This window comes from Thermobia domestica, chromosome 7 (genome assembly GCF_964235325.1).
Source record: "Thermobia domestica chromosome 7, izTheDome1.hap1.1, whole genome shotgun sequence".
In the NCBI taxonomy this organism is placed as follows: Eukaryota; Metazoa; Arthropoda; class Insecta; order Zygentoma; family Lepismatidae; genus Thermobia; species Thermobia domestica.
This window is the reverse complement of record NC_137460.1, coordinates 263,329,410-263,356,157: the sequence shown is the minus strand read 5'-3', so window position 1 is coordinate 263,356,157 and position 26,748 is coordinate 263,329,410. Positions and strand designations below refer to the sequence as shown.

The following is a 26,748-nucleotide window of genomic DNA, read 5'->3' as shown; positions in this document are numbered from 1 at the left end:
TGGATCTTAACCACGACGCGAGACAGATCGGAGTCTCCCTGCCTTTGGGGCTCGGCATTCAATGCCATGGTTGATTGTCAGACAAGTTTTCATCATGGACTTCACCAGGACAATCCAACCTGCAAGTCACAGGAACATCGAGGGCAGCGCCTAAACATCACCTATTAGTAAAAAGGAGAAGATTGGAAGTACTTCGAATTAGGGTGAGACTGTACAAAATTAGTTGCTATTCCTTTGTTTACCATCTACTCCTAAACGCCCTTATTGCTACTAATTCTCAATGAAAAATGCATTGGTTATTTTCAAATTATTTTAACACTAAATTCGTATTCATTACCTTGTCTAATTTTGCTCATGGTTCTAGTCTCCTAAGACTAGTGGTGGAGTCGCTCCCATTTAGTATGTGCTTTACCGCTATAAATTTGGTATTGTTATCCCGCACCTCTTAGGTGCCTCTCGATTCTATCCCGACAGTTAAGTGGTGCCGGAACACATGGTTAAATAAGGGAGGAAACATAACTATGGAGATTTACTTCAGAAGCACCAGACTCTCCTAGAGTTGCTTCTTCAGCTAATATCTGTTGTTCGTAAAATGATAAGGTGCAGAAGGGATATCCATAGGGAAATGGTTGAAAGTCGTGAGCGATCAGTAAATACGTAGAAATAAAGAAAATGTAGTATATAGAAAATTTCTGCAGAATGTATCGTAGTACGCAAATGTTCCGTAATATGTGGAAACAATATATCTCTAAGCAGTAAAATAAAAAACGGTTTGCGTTTAGTATACTCTTTTAGTGAGTACACTATATGTTTATTTTTACTATATTATAGTAAATAAAACTAAGGGACAGTAATTAACAATAAAACGAAAATAAAAGCTAATAAAAAAGTGCGTACTAACAACGTTGTTGGTTGGGGTCCGCAGGGGCTCCAGGTTGCCATTAACCTGAGATTCCAGGTAATCTCTGAAAGGTTGGCGTCATAAGGTTAATATATAATTCTGTTGAAAACCTCTTTAGCAGGGTATTTATCGTGCACTTAAGATTTCTTTCAAAATTTCACTTAACAACTTGTGAGCCCAGGTAATTCTTTTCTACATGAGATGTCCAGTTCCGTGTCTTGCCAAAGCTGATTCCAAACTAAATCCTATTGAACACCCTTCGCATGTGTTAGTTGTTGAACTATGTGCTTTAAGATGCGATTTGCCAAATGTGAACTGCCAGTAAATGTCTTCCTACACTCTCCGCGCGTGTGAGATGTTTGTCCTGTGTGGATTAACATTTAAATTGCTGTATGTGACCCTTAAGTAAATGCCATGGTACTTCTATGCATTTCTTTGGTTTCTCACCTATGTATAGAAATGCCTTGCAAGGTTTAAGCGTAGACTATACGTTTTTCTACATTTACACGTGTGAGGTTTTGGTCCTGTGTGGATTAACATGTGTGTAACGTAACTTGAACAATGTTTAATTCCGTTACCACTCTCTTGCATGTGTGAGGTTTTACTCTTGTGTCAGTTAACTTGTGTGTAACTAAATTTGAAGGATATTTAAATACCTAACCATACTCTTAGCATTTGTGATGTTTCACTCCTGAGTGAACTAACATGTGTGCAACTAAATGTGAACGGCGTTTAAATGCCTTACCACACTCTTCGCATGTGTGATGTTTTTCTTCTGTGTGAATCAACATGTGTGAAACCAATTTTGAACGATATTTAAATCCCTTGCCACACTCTTGGCATGTGTGATGTTTTACTTCTGAGTTGTTTAACATGTGCGTAGCCAAACTTGAACATACACTAAAAGGCTCTCCACACACTTCGCAGGTGTATATGTTGTCACCTCTATGTACTAACTTACCGCTTGACAAAGTTGATGTTTGGATAAGGTGTTTATCACACTTTCGGCACTTATGACGCCGCTCACTCTCGTGTGTCAGCATATGTCTTGAAAAACGTGATCGAAAATTTGCTTTTCCAAATTGCATCGAAGTATGAGATTTCTCATCTGAATGAGAAATGGCTTCCTTTAATGTAATAAACGTATGCTCTTACCCGTGGAGAAATAATACGTTGTCGCGCCTGTAACAAATTCAACAAACAAGGAAATGTGAATGGAGATAGTGATAAAGTAACAACAAAAAATGTAATCATTCGGTATACTTAATGATAAAATTACGCTTCATTTGTTTTATTACATGAAATATTGTACAAATATGAAAGGAGTACCCCTGAGAAATCTCTATATCTCTCTATTCTCAAAATAAGAGGCTGTAGTTTGTTTCACTATATCAAATTGGACAATCATTTATATCGTGGCGGTCACAAGTGTTTGACCTGATAATGGCGCCTGTTTTGAAACAAATGCACTGTATAAGAATTAGATCTGCCTTATCTGTAGTTTCGTGTGGAGAAAAAAAACTTGAAAACCAAAGTTTTAAGAACAACTCAACTTATTAATAAAATCTCTACCGAAGATCATTCACTTATACCATCATAAGAGGAACACGAAAGGCATTCTGAACGAAGAAAAAAATAATATACAACCTTCCAAGCTGAGGCAGACAATCTTAACGTAACCAGACTAAAGACAGCGTATTGATCGTGGTTCAGTGGTCTAGGCGCATAACCAGTAATCTGGAGGTTTTTTGATCGAATACACGTCGAGAAATTTTTCATTTACTTTAGGAATTTTGATCCGCGATAACACACGCTTTATTACATTCAAATATTTAAATACTCGTTTGTTTCAACACTTGAACTATAAAATATTCAGGAATAATATTAGTAACAATAATAATTATCTCGAAGAATATCTACAAATTAAAAATATATTATCCCTCAGGTCATACCATTAAAGCAGAAACGTGATAATAGTCAAAAAAATATTTCGGTTTTGTATAATGTTGACTACAAAGAGACGAATTTCTCATCTCGATTCTAAAACAAAGCAGACAAAATCGGGATGACGGCACAAGGCTAACTCACACTATCGTCATGCTTTGGAGATGACAATAGAGACAAGACGAAAAGTATCGTAAACATTTCTCGTCTTGTCTCGATTCTCGAAATTTTGTAGGCCACCCTTTAAGCAACAATTGCTCTGTAGACTGAACCTTATACACTATTTTGTTACTTTGTATTTCAGAGCTCACTGAATTATGGTCTGTGTATATATTTTTGTAGCAAAGCTTATATAATTACATCTGCAAACTCCACATGTTAGTTTCTTAGAAGCTTTAGTGTTCAATTATATTCAGTTCTTTTTATTACAGTTATTTTCCAGAAAACGTAGAGTAGAATATTTTCTACACGAAATATTAGCGGAAAGCTATCGTTCAAATTTGAGTAACTGTAGAGATGTCTCATGAAGGTACGGAACCCCTTCCCCGAAACCTCTACGTTAAGTAAGCTATGCCAAATTGTAGGGCAACTTTAAAACTCTTCATAGCATTATTATTATTATTATTATTATTATTATTATTATTATTGAATATTTGAGACTTCAATATTACGTCGTACTGCAACGCAAATAATCATACTGAAATTACGAAAATAAAAATAAATTCTTATAAACCCTTATTAGGATGAATTGAGTAATGAGAGATACTTAGAAATAAAAGATAGGAAAATGGTGTCAGCTACTGGATAATGTGAAAATCGAATCTTCGGTTGCCTTAACAGAAGCTAAGTAGGATTTGTCTTCATCACAACACCCTTTTAAAGTAACACCCTTTTTTGGGTAAAGGACATTGGATTACGTATGCGTTATATTGATATATTATCAAAATATACAAAAAGGAATTGTTGTTATCATTTTTTCTTGAGCGAATATATGAAAATTGTAAATGCCGAACGAAAACATTATTATTATTTCTAGTAAGAGTGGAGGAACACATAGTAACAATTACACAATGACGTTCCAGGAAAATTTATGACTCATACTAGCCCTGAAGAATGAACCGTTTCTATTCATGAATTGTTTTCGAAACAAGGGAGGTTTTCAAACAGTAGAAATCGAGATTGTAGATTATTACGTAATGTAATTACTTTTTTCCTCTGAAGGAAGTCGTTGCAACTCTAACTTGTAAGAACGAGAGTTGAGAATTCTTTATTTTATAATACATCAGAAATATATTTTCGGAGAATCGAACCGTGGACCACTAACACACAAAGCGAATGCTGAAGCCACTACCCGAAGACCGCTTTTTTAAGTAAGAGTCAAGAATGACTCGTCTATTTAGGAAATGCAAACGTTTTCGAATCTAATGTTTTATTAAACATGAATCACTGATTTTGGTCATGACCAAATAGTTCAATCCAGAGAATTGAAGATTAAATTTTAAAAATACGTAAAGTATCTCTGAAATTTATCCCTATTTTATTCGTTTATTCTAGTTTTCCAGGTGATTTCAATAATCTTCAACGACAGGGATACATCGAGGGCATTTTATATTTCAAAGACTTTTATCGCGAATCGAAAGTGAGACCCGCCTACTAAACAATCAGATGGGTGGGTTGCCAGGTTCGTTCCCAAGGCAAACAAGGTTGAGACGGACAACATAGTGCTCATGAAATCTCTCGGGACACACCCAATTCCTCATTACTCCAATTCGTCCATCATAATTCACTTGCTTCAATCATAATTTTCCTGAATCTAACAGGTATAATCGTTGGACATTAAGTGATTTCATTTTGAAGCTGTTAACCCAAACCAATCCGAATCGAAAAACAGTTGTATTTTCTATTGCTCATTAACGTTTTCTCACAAAAACAATATGTAGGAAGTCATGGCGAGTTGTAATTCCATTCAAAAATTAAACAGCAGACTAGCAATACCTTAACCTAAAATGTAACCATTACGTATCGTTTAGAACTTTTCCAAAATCTGTACTGATATTCCGAAAAGTGCCACAGTTTGAGTTGGTCAATGAGTCAGCGGGTCAGTCGATCGTGGGTCATTAGCACGCGACCCGCTGGGACCCACCACCACCATGACCCACTACGACCCAACCACTCACTATGACCAACTGTGATCATGACACAGATGTATGTATGTTCTGCACACGAAACTACATATATGGCAGATTTAATTCTCACACTCTGCATTTGTTTCAAAGCAGTAGCTATTACCTGGTTAAAGACTTATGTCCGTCACGATACATACGATATCAGACATAACTCAGGTACATATCAAAATACTTATTTTGTGCTATTTGGAATAAAAATTTATTATAAGTGAAAATAGAGATCCGTTGTCACTAACATTATTATTTTTTTTCAGAAAATTTAAAAATCGGAAGAGGTTTTTGCAATTGCAGCTACGAGAAACTGTCACATGAGTACAAAGAGACAAAGGGACGATATAAGAACTTTTAAAATTTTGCACAAGATACGTGATTTCATTAAGCATACCAATTTAAGGTTGCGCTTTATATAGTCTGATACCTTGAGATAGTAAAATTTTGTTTATATTGATATGTAGCTACGTAGTTACATCTCATACATTTTAAATAAACAAATACATTTGAGAAGCATAGAGTTTGTAAATTATTGTTATTATTATGTACTTATTTGAAATACATGATATAATGATTCCAGAATTCAACGTTAAGGTAATATGGACACCCAACAGCATCTTCGTTACTCTTACATTATTACTAGTGCATTTATGTTTGTGCTCTCAACATAGAATTTTTCAGAATCTGCTGCAATGCCATTAGCAAAAATCGAAATATATAATAGGTTTGGAATTCTGCTGTTACAGGATTTTTGCAAACAAAGCCCCTTGAATGTTATTAGCTTCCTGAAACACTCTAGTCATTATTGTTTTTTACGCTAAAAATAAAAAGGGCGTGCGAAGATAAATGCTACATTCTGAATACCGAAACATTGAACAAATATGTTATGCATCACATTATAAAATACAGGGAGCTGAATTGCTTGAAATAAATAATTTAATATGTTGAGCGTGTTCATTTAAGTGGCATTTTATTACGTTACGTTCATTCAAATGGGTATCATAAAGACGGGATGGGGAATAAAATTGTACGTCAAATATTATGATCTGACTGATTTCTCTTGTTAGCAGTTCTTTCGGAAATAAACATTCAAGGGAGAGAAGACGAACAATCTGCATACTATACCTCAATAGAAAACATTTGACATCAAACTAATCTGGTATTAGCTAAAGAAATACTATTCAGAATCGATTGAAATTCAATTTTACATGTCTGCAGTTAGCCAGACATGTAACTCATTTAGAAAACTTTTTATCTTTTCTTATGTTACTGTCCCTAGAATGAAGATCCTACGTGTAAGAGAACAGATTTAAATTTTTCGGTAAAAGTTGTCAGTGGATTATGCTTAGGAGGTGTCTTTACGCTATACCAGTGAGCAAGTGATCTACGATTTATGAGATGAAAACCGGCAATTTCCACAGATTTCATAATACATAAATTTACCATATGATACAAAATTAATATGAATGTATAGAACTTTATCACGCATTGCCTGATGCACTCAAGTGATCACAATTTTGCTAGCAAGAATTATAGAAAAACTATATTATCAAGGGGATATTGTGAAATTAAGCTGTAAACTTCAAATGAACTTCTAGACTTCTTTACATGTTTTAACAAGAGCTACGTCAAAAACAGCAAAAAGGCTTGTAGTATACGGGAATTATTTACTGGAAAACAAAGTATTTTCATCATTTCTCTTTCAAACAACGCCTTTACCCTTTCGAAACGAGCTTCTTTATTTATATGGAGATATCTACTTATATGGAGAAGTATATGTACGAACTTCTTGGGAAAAAATATCAAAGAATCACTATTTCTTCCTCCGTAATTCACATTAATATTACCTGTTTCATTCCCGCGTTACTACAATACAATACTCAGGGAAGAACACTTACGGACACTCTTCATTAAGTATATCTACGTACCTTTAAAGGCGTCATACATAATGTACCAACTTTAAACACAAACTTGGAGGAATAGAATCATGTAACACTACATGTCTAATGATGTAATGAACACTGAACACTTATAAACACTTACAACGTAAAAACTACAAAATAATAATAATAATAATAATAATAATAATAATAATAATAATAATAATAATAATAATAATAATTAACATTTGAAATAAATTTTCAGAAAAATCTTTTCTCCGATTTTACCATCGCATATCGAAGAAAGTATACATTTTATTTATACTATTTCAGAAAAAGTGTTTTTATTTTTTATTTATTTATATATATATATATATATATATATATATATATATATATATATATATATATATATATATATATTTTGGTGTTGAAACTATGAGATAAGATGAAAATGCTGCACAAATCCTAAACCATGGACAACAAGCATAAGCTTGGTCCCAATTGTATTTACTGTACTCTCTGTGAAATTTAAAAGTTGAAGTTAAGCATTGGTTTTCTGCACATCCTTTTGCAGAGGTACCACCCTCGTTATCAGATATTTGTTTCGCTGGTTACAAAAAAGTACAACATACTAAGCATAAGTTCGCGAAATTGTGAATAAAGGCCGAAAGAGTCAACTAATTCCAAGAAACGTGAACTTCATTAGAAGTTTTCATACTCATTTACCCTGTGTAATTTTAGCACTAAATACTAAAATCTTTAAAATGAAATATATATTTCACTTTAAACTTTAGTATACATTCAAGAATATATGAAAATCATTCACCCAGGGATTAACCAAACCCGAAGTACCACACGTCATAAATTTAACTTCTCAACTGGATAACCATCCTACAATAAAGCATGCCAACCTGGATTATTATAACCCATTCTTAGAGTATCGTATTGTATCATATTATCTTATTGTTTCTGACACACCAACATTTCACAAGGGTTTTACAGTTCACATGCATATTACTGACGCAACCGACATGACCCGCCTATAGTAGACATTTCGTTTTCATTATTTGTGTAAAAGTATGTGATGTCTTTGTACTGTAAATGTTAAATATATACATATCATGTAAACTTTCTTCCCTTCATCTCACGCTAAGTAAGCTTTTCAAAATTGAACGTCTTGTTGCTGATTGTTCATAAGAATTTTAAACCCTTTCAGCCCTGACCTACACAATTGTGCAGGTAGATAGAAACCCCAATATATACAATAACGGCCGAACATACACAATTGTGCAGGCTAATTTTTCCGAAAGCTAATAGTTAAAAAAAAAAGTAAATCATGTTTATGATCATTACTATATCAAACTAGATTAAGGAAACCACCATTCTTTCTTTCTATTTTTTTTAAATAAAAGAGATGAGCATCCTTTTCTCAATCTGGTCTTTCTGGAGAATTGTTTACAGTTCAGATGAGATTTTGTACAGCCGGTCAACAGATATTTTCTCATTCCTGATCGACTGCAAGTAAAACTGTACCTGCGTGATACGTCTATTCTAACAACTAAATTTATTCCATTGATTAGAGCAAAAACGAACAATTACAAAAATTATTATACATCAAAGCAGATTTCTCCTGCAAAGTGATATTACTGGTATTAATTAACCTTTATAATTTTACAAAGAAGTAAACTTTTGGGATACATATCAACTGAAGTATGCTGAACTGGACGAAACTTTACTGACATAATTATCCACGTACTAAAGTATATATCATTATATACAAAAAATTGACACAAACGGGAATCAAACTCATGAACTTAAGGTTCTGTTGCAAGATCTGCGTTTTACCAGAGAGCAAATATCATGAGCTTTTATTTATATGCCAGTTTTTTGTCGGAAACAAGCAGGATTATATTGCATACAAATGGAAAAAGGAAATAAAGAAGTGTTTAAAAATCTCTCAGAAATATGTTTACACTAAGACAACTATAATGAACAAGTTCAAAAGGTTACAAAATTTGTAAAATATTTGCGTTTATGAACAACTGATATGGTGTTAGCGGAATGTGTGAAATAACTAACGTAAATATCGGAATGGTAAAATATTGTAGTGGTTAAAACATACATCATTGGCTTGAAAACGAACAAAATAAGAGCATTGTGTAGTACTAAAATAATATTTCAAATCAGGTTAAAGATTAAAATTCATGGTAGTGAAAAAGAAAGTGTGAAGGTGGCATATTTTTTATTAAACATTCGCATAACTTCTGACAATTATCCGATACATAGCTACAAATTTTTTGTGCATGATTAAAGGTTTCAAGTTGCTGTGGTGTATTAAACATGTTATACAATACCCAAAATTATCAAGTGAATATCGTTTCACAATGTGAATCTAAGAGTTCCAAAATATGCGAACTCAATACCCAAACTTGAGGTAGTACATCTGTAACAATTTGTTCCCATATAGTAAGAAGATCAAAGAAGGAATCTGTTACCTGGATGCTGGATCTATCTCAAAAATCTATTGCTAGTTATCCGTTACTCTTTCACTTCTATAGAGATAAATGTTGAAAAAATCGTTAATTTGAAGCATTTCCAATTTGAATAGAAAGTTAAGGAAGAAGATAGAAGGTATCGTTGGGACGCTAACCAAATCGCAGAGGAGCTGCTCGACATCTTATACAGCTTTCTCTATGAAAATTAGATAACAGGATTACTAATCACTTACTAAACAACAGCTACTACATACCTGTTACCATTTTCGTTTCGTAGCGATAAATGTTGAAACTGGAGACGGATAATTTTAACCACGTCCAGTTTGAATTGAATTTCAACGGAAAAATAAACATACTATTTGAATGCAGAATTGATTACAAAAAACTCCAACGTGATAGATTTTAGCATTCTAGCTCTAAGAAAACTAATATTGAAAATGGACGTAATAGTAAATTTGAGCACTTCCGTATTTGACAGTTCATGAATAGTCATTATATATTGTATTCAGACGCTCAATCGCTTGCAGAAAACTGATTCTGGTTATCTGCTTGTTATACGCCAACCAAAGTTGAAAACTATATCGAATCGGATGTAACAGTAAATTTGAAAACTGTTCGTTTTTGGGAGAGCCCTGTGGTAATCACGATATGTACAATTAAAATGTTTCCAGAAAGCCGCACTTCGCTGATTGTTATCTTCTCAATTCTGTAGGGATAAATGTTGGAATCAGAATTGGCTAATTCGAAACGCTAAAGGTTTGAGTAGAGGGTGGACGGAGGAGATGGACATATTCTTGAGAAGCTGATTCGTTTGTACGAAACCTTATCTCGATATCTCTAATCGCCCTTACTCTACAGAAATCGGTATTGAAATTGCCAGTTTAGAAAATTTCATCAATTTCCGATTTCGTAACGTACTGCTGGTTTTGATATGTCCACTACACACCCTCAATCAGTTGCACAAACCATTTGTTAATGCTTGTTACGGTTTCCATCCTACGATGACAAATATTAACACCACAAATGGTTAATTTAAATTGCTTCCGCTTTGATAGGGCTTATTAGAAAATGTGGAACCTTATCTTAGAACGCTCAGCTGATTGTAAAAACAAACCTCCATAACTCTTACGGCGATTTTCATACAGAAATAATTATTAAAACCTAAATTAATATTAAATTTAAGCCACTTCTTTCGGTAGTGTTGTAGAGTCATTTTATGTTCAAAGCTCAATTGTTTTTTGAAAGACGTATCCTTGCTAAAACACTGGCGATAAAAGTTCAAATTTCAAGTGGCTAGTATAGCCTGGTATGGTTTGATTAAGATTTCAACACAGAAGATGCAACCTATGCTTGCGATGCTTCATCACATTAAAAAGTTGCTTCCTGATAGCTTTTATAGTGTTCCTTCAACGGAGATCAATTTTGAAACCAGTAGTGCTAGTAATTATCCAGGATAGTAGCGATATGTTGTTTTGAGACGCTGAATTCTTGACCGCAAACCGCTCCTCTTTTGCTGTTATCGTCTTCGTTCTACGGCAATAAACGATAAAACCGGTACTGAAACTGGCAGCAATACAGAATTTGGAAAAGAGCCCATTTTGACAAAGCGTCTACCCAGTCATTATGTGTTGTGTATAGACACAGGATCATTAGGAAGAATCACTTCTCGTTATCGTTTACCGTTCCGTTCTACGGTTTCATTAGCTAAGTCTGAAACTAATGGCTAGTCTGAAGAAATTTCGGTTTCAGTATACGGCTAACCGAGGAAATTGAATCTACACGAAGGGCGCAGAAAAATTTATAAGAAACAGCATTATGAAAGCATTTACCTTTTATTCACTACCAAAATTACTTTTGAAATTGGATGCAATAGTGAATTTGAACATTTTCGTTTTCGGAAAGGTACATTGGATAGTATGAAATTGTGTTAAGACACTATATCGTTTGCATACAAATACTTGTCTCTATATTACATTATTCGCTGTACAGCGATAAACGTTGAAATTCGGAATGGTTAACTTGAACAAATTCAGATTTGAACAGAGAGTTAAGTAAGAAGGAACCTATTAACATATAGTTTACAAAAAAATATTCGTGACATTACGCCAGACTCGACACCAGTTTTGAAATGAATGTTCTAAAAAACAGTATAAAAATGTATGAGTGTTCAAATAAAACCAATACAATTTTTACACAGATACTTTCTATATTTTATCAGAATAATAATCCATAGGTCATTTTTGAAGAAAAACAACTATTTGACAATGCGTGTACGTCCAGAAAACTGATGCCACCGGCACTAACAGTGAGTGGAAGGTTTAACTGCATAGCACGCACTCGCAGTAACTTTCTGAATAAAGGAAAAATAACGCATTGCTGTCTGAAAAAATGTGCTTTCGCATCGTTCTATATTTTCTGCAAACATATCCTTACGTAAACACCGCTAACATATGAACACTAAAATTGAAATATATAAATAATTATTAACAAATGTGAACATATAGAAATCCATTTTGAAGAAAAGATGGGAAATTGTGAGTATATATAACGAAACCTAGTTTAAACTACCCTAATCCATGAACACATGACCTAAGATAACATACGTGAAATGCACGAAAAAAATATTAATAATATATGTGAAGATATAGAAATATATTTAGAAAGAAAAATGTTACAACTGCTGTGACTTGAACCCACGACCATTTATTACAGACATCAACGCGTTAGCCATCTGACCACCGAATCAACCATGGAAGTATTGGTTTGTCCGTTTTATTTACTGTGCAAAAATGCGAAATTAAATCAAGATATAAATTGTTTCGTACAAAAATTAAGTACTATACACAACATAACTCCTTAAGGACAACATTTCGGATATCCCCGACCTGAGGCTCGTTTTTTTTGGAATTTAAAAGAAATAGGACAATTTTAGTATTAAAATTTATTAACCAAACCTCGTATATGGACAAGCAATCTTGAATAGTTTTCCAGCAGTTTGGTATTTTCTACATTTTTGTTAGTAAGCATAGCTCAGGTCTTACGACCGGTCTTATGGTCAAGAAACAGGAACCATGATAACGTGAGTCCTGCATTTCTGGTGACTGTTTCTTTATATCTGAATTTCGGGACAATCATCCTCCACTTGCGTACTGTTATAACTAAAAGCTAATTGAACGATAATTCTAGTCCTTATGCTACAAGTGAAAATCGGCATTTTGTCGGCTGACCATATACCAGCATTGATTTTGAAAAGAACCCTCAGCGCTTTGTACGAACGCCTGGTCGTCACTCGGAAGGGCATTCACGAAGGAGGGTGGGGTGCATTGTTCTAAACACACGTTATACTCTTATTAGTGCTCCAATTGTACGGATTGAGCTTCGCAAACTAAATCGCCGTTTCCATACGTGAGAACCATTTTTTTTAGTTTATCGACAGCGATTGTACGATATTTGCATACACATCCGTGTAAAATAATTTTTTCTAATATTGTGCAGAAATCAGCAGTGACTATGTGTTAGCACTCTAACATTCCTTTGTAATCTCAGTTTTGTGTGAAAACTCAGGCTCCAAATCATTGAAAAGGAATGAATAATTGTGCAGACTTGGACGATCGCTTATTACTATCAGCAGAGGACTCCAGCTGACCCTTGGGATTATCGAACGTGGAACGCCTGAGGTTTCTGTAACTGCAAGGCCGCTAAAGCAGTTGACCGGTCGAAGATTATTGTGAGTAAGTGAAATTTTAATTTATCAATTGTGCCACAAAGCTACATGTATAAAAAGAAAATAATATAAAGAGGGAAATAAAAATAGTTAAAACGGCCGTAAACATATAAAGTAAAAGCTACTTGTTCATTTGTAATCTTTTGATGTTCTTTTAATTTGTATGAATTACATTCACTATTATTACATTTTCTATACAGTTTTAACAGGTTTTGTGATTTGCACCGCAAAATAATTTTAGTTTATTAATATCTGAGCTTAATTTGATCATTTGCTCAATTTTCCATTTTTACGGTATCTATGTTTTGTCTACCGTTCTCCCCAAATTCGGTTTATGACAAAACGTATGTACGGAAGAAATCCTGATTTGCCGTAGCAAAGCTGGGATAAACGTAATAAACCAGTGACAGAGAGTTAAAGAGAGATATGTGTAAACTTTTGGGAAAAAGACGAAAATCGATGTGAACGTTACAATTATATTTACAAGATTCTAACAGATACCACAAATACGATTTCAACCACATGGCGACCGTTTTCCGGATTAAATTTTAGTAATCTTAATAAAACTGTTTTAAAGTGTGTTATTGTTCATAGGGTACATGAATACAAACAAAGGTTTTTAGACTGAACCTATGCTGTGTGTAAGCGACGGCAGTATACTAGAACGAAGTTGCTCGTCCGCGCGTCTGTCAACTATCCAATGTACCTTACCGAAAACGAAAATGTTCAAATTCACTATTGCATCCAATTTCAAAAGTAATTTTGGTAGAGAATAAAAGGTAAATGCTTTCATGATGCTGTTTCTTATAAATTTTTCAGCGTCCCTCGAGTAGATTCAATTTCCTCGGTTAACCGTATACTGAAACCGAAATTTCTTCAGACTAGCTATTAGTTTCAGACTTAGCTAATGAAACCGTAGAACGGAACGGTAAACGATAACGAGAAGTGATTCTTCTTAATGATCCTGTGTCTATACACAACACATAATGACTGGGTAGACGCTTTGCCAAAATGGGCTCTTTTCCAAATTCTGTATTGCTGCCAGTTTCAGTACCGGTTTCATCGTTTAATGCTGTAGAACGAAGATGGTAACAGGAAAGGAGAAGGGGTTTGCTGTCAAGAATTCAGCGTCTCAAAACAACATATCGCTACTATCCTGGATAATTACTAGCACTACTGGTTTCAAAATTGATCTCCGTTGAAGAAACACTATAAAAGCTATCAGGAAGCAACTTTTTAATATGATGAAGCATCGCAAGAATAGGTTGCATCTTCTGTGTTGAAACCTTAATCAAACCAAACCAGGCTATACCAGTCACTTGAAATTTGAACTTTTATCGCCAGAGTTTTAGCAAGGATACGTCTTTCAAAAAAATATGGAGCTTCGAACATAAAATGATTTTACAACACTCTACCGAAAAAAGGAGTAGCTCAAATTTAATTTTAATTCAGGTTTAATTAATTATTTCTATATGCGAATCGCCGTAAGAGTTATGGAGGTGCGTTTTTACAATCAGCTGAGCGTTCTAAGATAAGGTTCCACATTTTCCGCTAAGCCATATTCAAAGCGGAGCGATTTAAATTAACCACTTGTGGTGTTAATATTTGTCATCGTAGGATGGAAACCGTAACAGACATTAACAAAAGGTTTGTACAATTGATAGAGGGTCTGTAGTGGACATATCACGCTCACGTTACGAAATCGGAGGTGGTTGAAATTTTTCTAAACTGGTAATTTCAATACTGATTTCTGTAGAGTAAGGACGATTAGAGATATCGAGATACGTTTCATACAAACGATTCAGCTTTCCAAGAGCTTGTGCATCTCCTCCATCCATCCTCTATTCAAACCGTGAGCGTTTCAAATTAGCCAATTTTGATTTTAACATTTATCCCTAGAGGACTGAGAAGGTAACAGACAGCGAAGTGCGGCTTTCTGGAAACATTTCCATTTTAAAATTGTTCCTATCGTGATTACCACAGAGCTCTCCCAAAAACGAACGGTTTTCAAATTTACGGTTACATCCGATTCGATATAGTTTTCAAGTTTGGTTGCCATAGAACAAGCATATAAGCAGAATCAGTTTTCTGCAAACGACTAAGCGTCTGAATACAATGTATAATGACTCTTCATGACACTGTCAAATACGGAAGTAGTTCAAATTTACTATTACGTCCATTTTCAATACTTATTTCCTTAGAGGTAGAATGCTAAAACCTATCACGTTGCAGTTTCTTGTAAACGATTCTGCATTCAAATAGTATGATTAGCTTCTCCGCTGAAATTCAATTCAAACTGGACGTGGTTGAAGTTATCCTTTTCCGGTTTCAACATTTATCGCTACAAAACGAAAATGGTAACAGGTATGTAGTAGCTGTTGTTTAGTAAGTGATTAGTAATCCTGTTATATAATTTTTCATAGAGAAAAACTATTGTGGCAGAGCCTGTATTTTGATGTAGCAGAGCCCGTAATTCAATGATTAATTTTATGTATATTTTGAAATATCAGATTTATTAAAGATTTTAATTTTTGTTTAGTGAAGGGGAAAAGCAATGAAAATAATTTATGTCAAGCTCAATATTCTTACTAACGCAATTCTCATGAAATCTGTACGATTGTTTGGTTAGCTTTTTCAAAAATCAGTAAAGCACATTATTTGTTGTCTGCGAATTCAGGAACTGAATTCAGAAAATGTGTTAGTAAGAACAATCTACAGAATTTACTAAGTTGTAATTGTACAATGATTGTGAACATGAAAACACATTCAGGGGTATGTAGAAATTGTCTAGAATCATGAGACCACTGCATTCCAAGTATTGTAGTTGTTGTTCGCGACTCAAGGAAGCGACCTTATTTTCCGAAGAAAGGAGGGCACACGTGCTTGACGTCAGTTGACACCATCAAATTCCTTGGGACAAGATTTGAACAAAACCAGAGGACGAGAGGCCTCGAGACTCAGAAGTTCGTATGGGACTCAGAAGTTCGTATGTGACTCAGAAGTACGGATCAGACTGAGAAGTTCAGATGAGACTGAGAAGTTGGAGAAGTTGAGACTGGAGTCTCAAATTGTTTACGTTTATCAAACTAACTTTGGAGCTAGTTATAGAGGACTTTGGTCAGAGAGCTTCACCAAATCATCGTCACCAATGATTGCAATGTCTTGACCAGAGAGACACGATCCCGAAAAGATATCAACTTGGCGATATCTACAATCCAGAGACCAGCCCAGGAGAGGACCACCTAGGACCACCAACTGAAGTTAAATTCAAGGTATGTGTGACCTCAATAACAGTGATTAATCGCTCAATGCTTGGTATGCGTTGCTCTTCTGGCAAACATTCTAGATACCCGTATTCGAACATCACATATTTACACTGCAACACAAGTTATGAGAAATATATCCATCAAATATTAATTCAATCTCGGAGTTGTCATTTCTAGGTAATTTCCTATAAAGACATGGTTCAATTATTTACCTCTCGCTTAGTAATCGTAAACATACCCACTCATTCTAGATGGTGAGTGGAAGGTGATCTCAGTTCAACATTTTCATCCCCGTTTCAAAGACACGAACTGAGGAGGTTGTCACTATTTAAGATGTGTAGCAGCTCTTCTGCGATCGGATCTGCAACCCAACGATACTCTCTATCTTCTTCCTTAACTTTCTATTCATATTAGAAAAGCTTCAAATTAACGATTTTTTCAACATTTATCTCTATAGAAGTGAAAGAGTAAGGGATAACTAGTAATATATTTTTGAGATAGATCTACCGTCCAAGGAACAGATTCCCTCTTTGATCTTCTTACTATATGGGAACAAATTGTTACAGATGTACTACCTCAAGTTTGAGTATTGAATTCGCACATTTTGGAAGTCTTAGATACACACTGTGTAACGATATTCACTTGTTTAATTTGGGTATTGTGTAACACGTTTAGTACACCCCACCAAGTTGAAAACTTTACTCATGCATAAGAAAGTTGTAACTATGTAACGGATATTTGGCAGAAGTTATGCGAATGGTTAATAAAAAATGTGCCGCCTTCACACTTTCTTTTTCAATGCCATGAATTTTAACCTTTATCCTGATTTGAAATATTATTTTAGTACTACACAATGCTCTTATTTTGTTCGTTTTCCAATGATCTATGTTTTAACCACCATAAGAATTTACCATTCCGACATTTACGTTGGTTATTTCACATATTCCGCTAAAACTGTAATGCTGTAGAACGAAGATGGTAACAGGAAAGGAGAAGGGGTTTGCTGTCAAGAATTCAGCGTTTTAAAACAACATATCGCTACTATCCTGGATAATTACTAGCACTACTGGTTTCAAAATTGATCTCCGTTGAAGGAACACTATAAAAGCTATCAGGAAGCAACTTTTTAATGTGATGAAGCATCGCAAGTATAGGTTGCATCTTCTGTGTTGAAATCTTAATCAAACCAAACCAGGCTATACCAGTCACTTGAAATTTGAACTTTTATCGCCAGAGTTTTAGCAAGGATACGTCTTTCAAAAAAATATGGAGCTTCGAACATAAAATGATTTTACAACACTCTACCGAAAAAAGAAGTAGCTCAAATTTAATTTTAATTCAGGTTTAATTAATTATTTCTATATGCGAATCGCCGTAAGAGTTATGGAGGTGCGTTTTTACAATCAGCTGAGCGTTCTAAGATAAGGTTCCACATTTTCCGCTAAGCCATATTCAAAGCGGAGCAATTTAAATTAACCATTTGTGGTGTTAATATTTGTCATCGTAGGATGGAAACCGTAACAGACATTAACAAAAGGTTTGTACAATTGATAGAGGGTCTGTAGTGGACTTATCACGCTCACGTTACGAAATCGGAGGTGATTGAAGTTTTCTAAACTGGTAATTTCAATACTGATTTCTGTAGAGTAAGGACGATTAGAGATATCGAGATACGGTTTCATACAAACGATTCAGCTTTCCAAGAGTTTGTGCACCTCCTCCATCCATTCCTCTATTCAAACCGTGAGCGTTTCAAATTAGCCAATTTTGATTTTAACACTTATCCCTAGAGGACTGAGAAGGTAACAGACAGCGAAGTGCGGCTTTCTGGAAACATTTCCATTTTAAAATTGTACCTATCGTGATTACCACAGAGCTCTCCCAAAAACGAACGGTTTTCAAATTTACGGTTACATCCGATTCGATATAGTTTTCAAGTTTGGTTGCCATAGAACAAGCACATAAGCAGAATCAGTTTTCTGCAAACGATTAAGCGTCTGAATACAATATATAATGACTATTCATGACACTGTCAAATACGGAAGTAGTTCAAATTTACTATTACGTCCATTTTCAATACTTATTTCCTTAGAGGTAGAATGCTAAAACCTATCACGTTGCAGTTTCTTGTAAACGAATCTGCATTCAAATAGTATGATTAGCTTCTCCGCTGAAATTCAATTCAAACTGGACGTGGTTGAAGTTATCCTTCTCCGGTTTCAACATTTATCGCTACAAAACGAAAATGGTAACAGGTATGTAGTAGCTGTTGTTTAGTAAGTGATTAGTAATCCTGTTATATAATTTTTCATAGAGAAAAACTGTTGTGGCAGAGCCTGTATGTTGATGTAGCAGAGCCCGTAATTCAATGATTAATTTTATGTATATTTTGAAATATCAGATTTATTAAAGATTTTAATTTTTGTTTAGTGAAGGGGAAAAGCAATGAAAATAATTTATGTCAAGCTCAATATTCTTACTAATGCAATTCTCATGAAATCTGTACGATTGTTTGGTTAGCTTTTTCAAAAATCAGTAAAGCACATTATTTGTTGTCTGCGAATTCAGGAACTGAATTCAGAAAATGTGTTAGTAAGAACAATCTACAGAATTTACTAAGTTGTAATTGTACAATGATTGTGAACATGAAAACACATACAGGGGTATGTAGAAATTGTCTAGAATCATGAGACTACTGCATTCCAAGTATTGCAGTTGTTGTTCGCGACTCAAGGAAGCGACCTTGTTTTCCGAAGAAAGGAGGGCACACGTGCTTGACGTCAGCTGACACCATCAAATTCCTTGGGACAAGATTTGAACAAAACCAGAGGACGAGAGGCCTCGAGACTCAGAAGTTCGTATGGGACTCAGAAGTTCGTATGTGACTCAGAAGTACGGATCAGACTGAGAAGTTCAGATGAGACTGAGAAGTTGGAGAAGTTGAGACTGGAGTCTCAAATTCGTTTACGTTTATCAAACTAACTTTGGAGCTAGTTATAGAGGACATTGGTCAGAGAGCTTCACCAAATCATCGTCACCAATGATTGCAATGTCTTGACCAGAGAGACACGATCCCGAAAAGATATCAACTTGGCGATATCTACAATCCAGAGACCAGCCCAGGAGTGGACCACCTAGGACCACCAACTGAAGTTAAATTCAAGGTATGTGTGACCTCAATAACAGTGATTAATCGCTCAATGCTTGGTATGCGTTGCTCTTCTGGCAAACATTCTAGATACCCGTATTCGAACATCACATATTTACACTGCAACACAAGTTATGAGAAATATATCCATCAAATATTAATTCAATCTCGGAGTTGTCATTTCTAGGTAATTTCCTATAAAGACATGGTTCAATTATTTACCTCTCGCTTAGTAATCGTAAACATACCCACTCATTCTAGATGGTGAGTGGAAGGTGATCTCAGTTCAACATTTTCATCCCCGTTTCAAAGACACGAACTGAGGAGGTTGTCACTATTTAAGATGTGTAGCAGCTCTTCTGCGATCGGATCTGCAACCCAACGATACTCTCTATCTTCTTCCTTAACTTTCTATTCATATTAGAAAAGCTTCAAATTAACGATTTTTTCAACATTTATCTCTATAGAAGTGAAAGAGTAAGGGATAACTAGTAATATATTTTTGAGATAGATCTACCGTCCAAGGAACAGATTCCCTCTTTGATCTTCTTACTATATGGGAACAAATTGTTACAAATGTACTACCTCAAGTTTGAGTATTGAATTCGCACATTTTGGAAGTCTTAGATAAACACTATGTAACGATATTCACTTGTTTAATTTGGGTATTGTGTAACACGTTTAGTACACCCCACAAAGTTGAAAACTTTACTCATACATAAGAAAGTTGTAACTATGTAACAGATATTTGGCAGAAGTTATGCGAATGGTTAATAAAAAATGTGCCGCCTTCACACTTCCTTTGAAATATTATTTTAGTACTACACAATGCTCTTATTTTGTTCGTTTTCCAATGATCTATGATTTAACCACCACAAGAATTTACCATTCCGACATTTACGTTGGTTATTTCACACATTCCGCTAAAACCGTATCAGTTGTTCATAGACGCAAATATTTTACGAATTTTATAACTTTTTGAACTTGTTCATTATAGTTGTCTTAGTGCAAACATATTTCTGAGAGATTTTTTTAACACATCCTTATTTGCTTCTTCCATTTGTATACAATATTATCCCGCTTTTTTCCCACTACTAACTTGCATATAAATAAAAGCTCAAGTTATTAGCTCTCTGGTAGAACCCAGAACTTACAAAATCATGAGTCATGAGTTTGATTCAATTTTGAGTCAATCATTTGGTATATAATGATATATACCTTAGTGCATGAATAATTATGTCAGTAAAGTTTCGTCCGGTTCAGCAGACTTCAGGTGATATGTGTCCCCAAAGATTACTAGTTCGAAAAATCCTAAAGGATAATGCCAGTAATATCACTTTGCAGGAGAAATTTGTTTGGATGTATAATAATTCTTGTAATCGTTGGTTGTTGCTCTAATCAATGGAATAAACCTAGGGGGTTGCTAGAAATCACGTACCATGCAGGTACAGCTTTATTTGTAGTCGATCAGAAAGGGGAAAATATCTGTTCACCGGCTTTACAAAATCTCATCCGAACTGTAAACAATTTTCCAGAAAGACCAGATTGAGAAAAGGATGATCATCTCTTTTATCTCAAAAAATAGAAAGAAAGAATGGTAGTTTCCATAATCTAGTTTGATATACTAATGATCATAAACATGATTTACTTTTTTTTTTTTAACTATTAGCTTTCGGAAAAATTAGCCTGCACAATTCTGCATGTTCGGCCGGTATTGTATATATTGGTGATTATATCTCCATGACAATTGTGTAGGTCAGGGCTGAAAGGGGTAAAAATGGTTATGAACAATCAGCAACAAGATGTTCAATTTTGAATAGCTTACTTAGCGTGAGATGAAGGGAAGAAAGTTTACATGATATATATATATATATATATATATATATATATATATATATATATATATATATATATATATATAGTTAACATTTACAGTAGAAAGACATCAAATACTTTTACACAAATAATGAAATCAATATGTCTACTATAGGTGGGTCACGTCGCTTGCGTCAATAATATGCATGTGAACCATAAAACATTTGTGAAAGGTTGGTGTGTCAAAAACCATAAGATAATATGATACAATACGATACTCTAAGAATAATCCAAGATGGCATGGTTTAGTGTAGGATGATATCCAGTTCAGAAGTTAAATTTATGAGATGTGGGACTTCGGGGTTGGTTAATCACTGTGTGAATGAATTTCATATATTCTTAAATGTATACTAAAGTTTAAAGTGAAGTATATATTTCATTTTAAAGATTTTAGTATTTAGTGCTAAAATTACACAGGGTAAATGACTATGAAAACTTCTAATGAAGTTCACGTTTCTTGGAATTAGTTGACTCTTTCGGCCTTTATTCACAATTTCGCGAACTTATGCTTAGTATATTGTACTTTTTAGTAACCAGCGAAACAAATATCTGATAACGAGGGTGGTACCTCTGCAAAAGGATTTGCAGAAAACCAATGCTTAACTTCAACTTATAAATTCAACAGATAGTATAGTAAATACAACCAGGCCTAAGCTTGTTTATTGTCCCTGGTTCAGAATTTGTGCAGGATCTTGATCTTAGCTCGTACTTTAATGAGATGTGGATTAGTTTCAAGACGAAAAAAATACACTGTCTGAAATACTATAAATAAAATGTATACTTTCTTCGAAATGCGATGGTAAAATCGGGAAAAAATTGTGTTAAAAATTTATTTCAAATGTTAATTTTTTTAATATTTTTATTTTGTAGTTTTACGTTGTAAGTGGTTATAAGTGTCCAGTGTTCATCACAACATTACACATACAGTATTACGTAATTTTATTCCTCCAAGTTTGAGTTTAAAGATGATATATTATGTATGACGCCGTAAAAGGTACGTAGATATACTTAATGTAGAGTGTCCGTAAGTGTTCTTCCGTGAGTATTGTATTGTAGTAACGCAGGAATGATACAGTTATATTAATGTGAATTACGGAGGTAGAAGTAGTGATTCTTCGATATTTTTTTTCAACAAGTACGCAGATATGCTTCTAAATAAAAGTAGATTGCTCCACATAAGTAAAGAAGAAAGTTCGGAAAGGATAAATGCGTTGTTTGAAAGAGAAATTATGAAAATAGTTTGTTTCCCAGTAAATAATTCCCGTATACTACAAGCCTTTTTGCTGTTTTTGACGCAGCTCCTGTTAAAACATCTAATGAAGTCTAGAAGTTGATTTGAAGTTTGCAGCTTAATTTCACACTATCCCCTTGAAAACGTAGGTTTTCTATAATTCTTTTTATGTTAGCAAAATTGTGATCACTTTAGTCCATCAGGCAATGCGTGGTGAAGTTCTGTACATTCATATCAATTTTATATCACGTGGTAAATTTATGTATTATGAAATCTGCGAAAATTGCCCGTTTTTATCTCGTAACGTAAGTAGTAGATCACTTGCTCACTAGTATAGCGTAAAGACACATCCTAAGAAAAATTTACTCACCATTTTTAGCGTAAAATTTAAATATGTTGCTTTACTCGTAGAATCTTCATTCTAGGAACAGTAACATAAGAAAAGATAAAAAGTTTTCTAAATGAGTTACATGTGTGGCTAACTGCAGACATGTAAAATTTAATATCAATCGATTCAGTCATTTCTGAAGCTAACACCAGATTAGGTTGATGTCAAATTATTTGTACTGAGGTATACTACGCAGATTGTTCGTCTTCTCTCTCTTGAATGTTTATTTCCGAAAACACTGCTGCACGCGACACTTTTCTAAAAGTAAAAAGCTAGTGTGTCAACTGTCGTTTCTCTAACAAGTCAGATTATAATATTTGACCTACAATTTTAATCCTCTTCCCGTCTTTATGATACCCATTTGAATGAACGTAACGTAATAAAATGCCACTTAAATGAACACGCTCAACATATTAAATTATTTATTTGAAGCAGTTCTTCTCCCTGTATTTTATTATGTGATGTATAACATATTTCTTCAATTTTTCGGTATTCAGATTATAGTATTTATCTTCGCACGGCCTTTTTATTTTTATCGTAAAAAAGAATAATGACTAGAGTGTTTCACGATGCTAATAACACACGAGGGTCATTGTTTGCCAAAATCCTGTAAAACCAGGATTCCAAACCTAGTAGACTATATATTTCGATTTTTGCGAATAGCACTACAGCAGGATATTAAAAATTCTATGTTGAGAGCACAAACATAGAAGCACTAGTAATAATCAAAGAGTAACGAAGGTGCTAGTGGTTGTCCATATTATCTTCCACCGGTCAACTCCTTCAGAGGCGTTGCAGTTAAAAGGATCTCAGGCGTTCCACGTCGGATAATCCCAAGGGTCCGCTGGAGTCCTCTGCTGATAGTAATAAGTGATCGTCCAAGTCGGCACAATTATTCATTCCTTTTTGAATGATTTATAGCCAGAGTTTGTCACACAAAACTGAGATTACAAAGGTATGTTAGATTGCTAACACATAGTCGCTGCTGATTTCTGCACAATATTAGAAAAAAAAAATACACAGATGCGTATGCAAATATCATACAATGACTGACGATAAACTAAAAAAAAAAAAAAAAAAATTGGTTCCCAAGTATGCAAACGGCGATTTAGCTTGCGAAGCTCAATCGTCCAATTGGAGCACTCATAAAAGTATAACATGTGTTTACTTTAGAACAATACACTCCACTGTTTAACCCTAACATTGGTTTGTAATCCCAGTTTTGTGTAACATACTATGACTCAAAATCATTGAAAAGCAAGAAATAATTGTGCCGGCTTGGACGATCGCTTATTACTATCAACAGAGGACTTTAGCGGATCCTTGGGATTACATAACGACTTTACATAAGTCTCTATCCATATTTTGAATATGTGCAACAATTAGTGAGAAGTGTGTAATCAATAATAAAGAAATAATTATTTTATCAAGATATGAATTACATAAGATTTGTATGAGTCGTATTGATCTTATTATTATTTTTATTTGGTGTACAGCTAGTCTATGTGTGCCTAGTGATGGGCAGTGGGAATATTCCCGGTGGGAAGGAATTTAAAAATGGGAATATTCCCGGGTTTTTTCCCTGGCCTATAAATTCCCGGGAAGGAATTTATTTCCATTTCTTTACTTTATCTTCCAAATTATAAGAACTTTTAATGACTAAATACTTTATTTTAATATATTATGATTTACTTCTAGGTTTTAAAGAATTTGGCAGTTAAAAAATTTAAAATTATTTGACGGTACTTTATATAACTAATAATATGATTTTTTAAGTTCCATTTCCATTTGCACTAAAAGTAGGGTAATAGTTTAGTATTGGAGGCCAAAACTAGTAAAAATAAGATGATTTACGGAAGAAATTAGTTGATAGTGATGTTCAAGTAGTCAAGAAAGTATCGAACATATATTTTTTAAGGCAGTAGGGGATTTATACAAAACGGAAAGGTAAGTGCAAGTGATTTATGTGACAAAAGAAAGTGAATTGTTGGTAACAATGATAGAAAACAACGTGCCATGCGGGTCTCTAACCTGCCTTCATTCGCTAACGCTCGCTCAGCAATGTTGTCTGAATTTAATGTTGGTAACGTAACTGAACGTATGAAACCATAAACTAACCGCATCGGAATACAATATCGCAAAAAAGTATGTGCAAAAGCTGCCTCCCAATGCTAAAGAACAGCCGAAATTAGCAAAGTACTAATTTACAAATGATGAAAAGAAACCATTTTGTAAAGTAATTTAGAATTATGTAGAAATAGAGATGAAGTACTATTAATAAACCCTGAACCACCATTAGTAATAGACGTCGGTCTGTCTCCTCCCTCTGACTCGAATTTCTGAAGAGGTACTCGAACTTCTTTTACATGTGAATTAACGTATGAAATTTCGGGAAATAGGTAGAATGAAAGGTCGTGTATGCCAATGTTACGTGGTAAAATATAAAGATAAATAAGTATCTTGCAAATTTTGTGAACATAAATATGTATGCGCAAATGTTGAAAATTGGTGAGACATGTATCTTCTAGCATTTACCCAATCTAATTGGTTTGTAACATTTATAAATTTAATGTGTTTATAATATCAGTAATAGAGTCAAGCTGAGCAAATCAACTTACATCTAAATTAAAACTGTTACTATATAATTTTTCACACATATTTAATTGATAGAACATATTGTAAATAAATATACATTTATGCGTTCTCTCTAAAGATAATGAAGTGTTAATAAAGTAACATAGTACGTTCAGAATATATAGATTTCAAAGAATCCTCTGTGGACTACAGTAATAATATGCTGTGATATAAAAATTAATTCAACTTTGAAATCATAATATATTAATAGAATACAATTTTATTTCTGATTGTATATAAATTCCCGGATAAATTCCCAATTTGGAAATCTTCCCGGGGAACATTCCCGAAAAATATCTTCCCGGGAATTTACCCATCACTGTGTGTGCCATGCCATTTCCAAATTGTAGGTTACTAACTTACGTTCGACATATCTCCCATACCTAAATATTTCTCGTGAAGTATTGGTTAACCAACAAAGTTTCCGAACGCATGTAACCGTATTATCAACCTAAGCCAATTAGTATATGAAAAATTGAACATTACCTTTCTGGCCGAACTGAAGTTAAACTTTTTGTTGTTAATTGTTGGGAGTCATTAGAGTACGACTCGCAAGTCTCCTGAACCACTATTTTTATTGCCGTTACTATATTGCTATCAAATGCAGGATCTTCTTCTACTGCTAATTCTGATTTCACTCTATCAACGTTAAGTTTCACATCCAAAGAACACATAGCTGTATCCTTGTATATTGTTTCCTTCCCTTCCGTTGTAGATAATATTAACTCTTTGTTGTCACTTATCAGTTCCAATGTCCATCCTTTTCCATCGAGTGGATCTTCCTGAGGTAAGTCATAAACAATTTCTTTTTTGCACATCAATTCCAACTTAACAGACGCCTCACCAGCCATTGTGAATTGAAATATAACAAGAATTTAACACTGTTCTTATACTTCCCTTATATTTTATGTTCCCAGTGTTAATGAAATGGGGAATAATTTAGTGGGGTGGGGTACAATCAGCAATGAAACATATACATTCTATATATTAATCGATTCAGCTTGACAAGACAAATCGATCGATACCATATTTAAATACTTCCGGTTAACCATTTCCGGTTTAATGAGCCTAAATTAGTTTCC

The 26,748-nt window shown here is 34.2% G+C and overlaps 1 protein-coding gene across 1 annotated transcript; it reads right to left on the bottom strand.

Moving 5' to 3' along the window:
* Positions 1 to 750: 750 nt before the first annotated feature.
* LOC145690877 (uncharacterized) lies at positions 751 to 26,748 on the bottom strand. Its single transcript, XM_081766277.1, has 2 exons — positions 26,153 to 26,748; positions 751 to 2,083 (listed from the first exon to the last, which is right to left on the bottom strand). The coding sequence occupies exons 1-2, from the start codon at positions 26,515 to 26,517 to the stop codon at positions 2,053 to 2,055; spliced, it is 396 nt and encodes a 131-aa protein (XP_081622403.1). The 5' UTR covers positions 26,518 to 26,748; the 3' UTR covers positions 751 to 2,052.

Coding starts and splice junctions, on each gene's coding strand:
- LOC145690877 (XM_081766277.1), bottom strand. CDS start 26,517: ATGGCTGGTGAGGCGTCTGTTAAGTTGGAATTGATGTGCAAAAAAGAA. Junction 2,084..26,152: donor ACTTCAGTTCGGCCAGAAAG/GTAATGTTCAAT, acceptor AATTTGTTACAG/GCGCGACAACGTATTATTTC.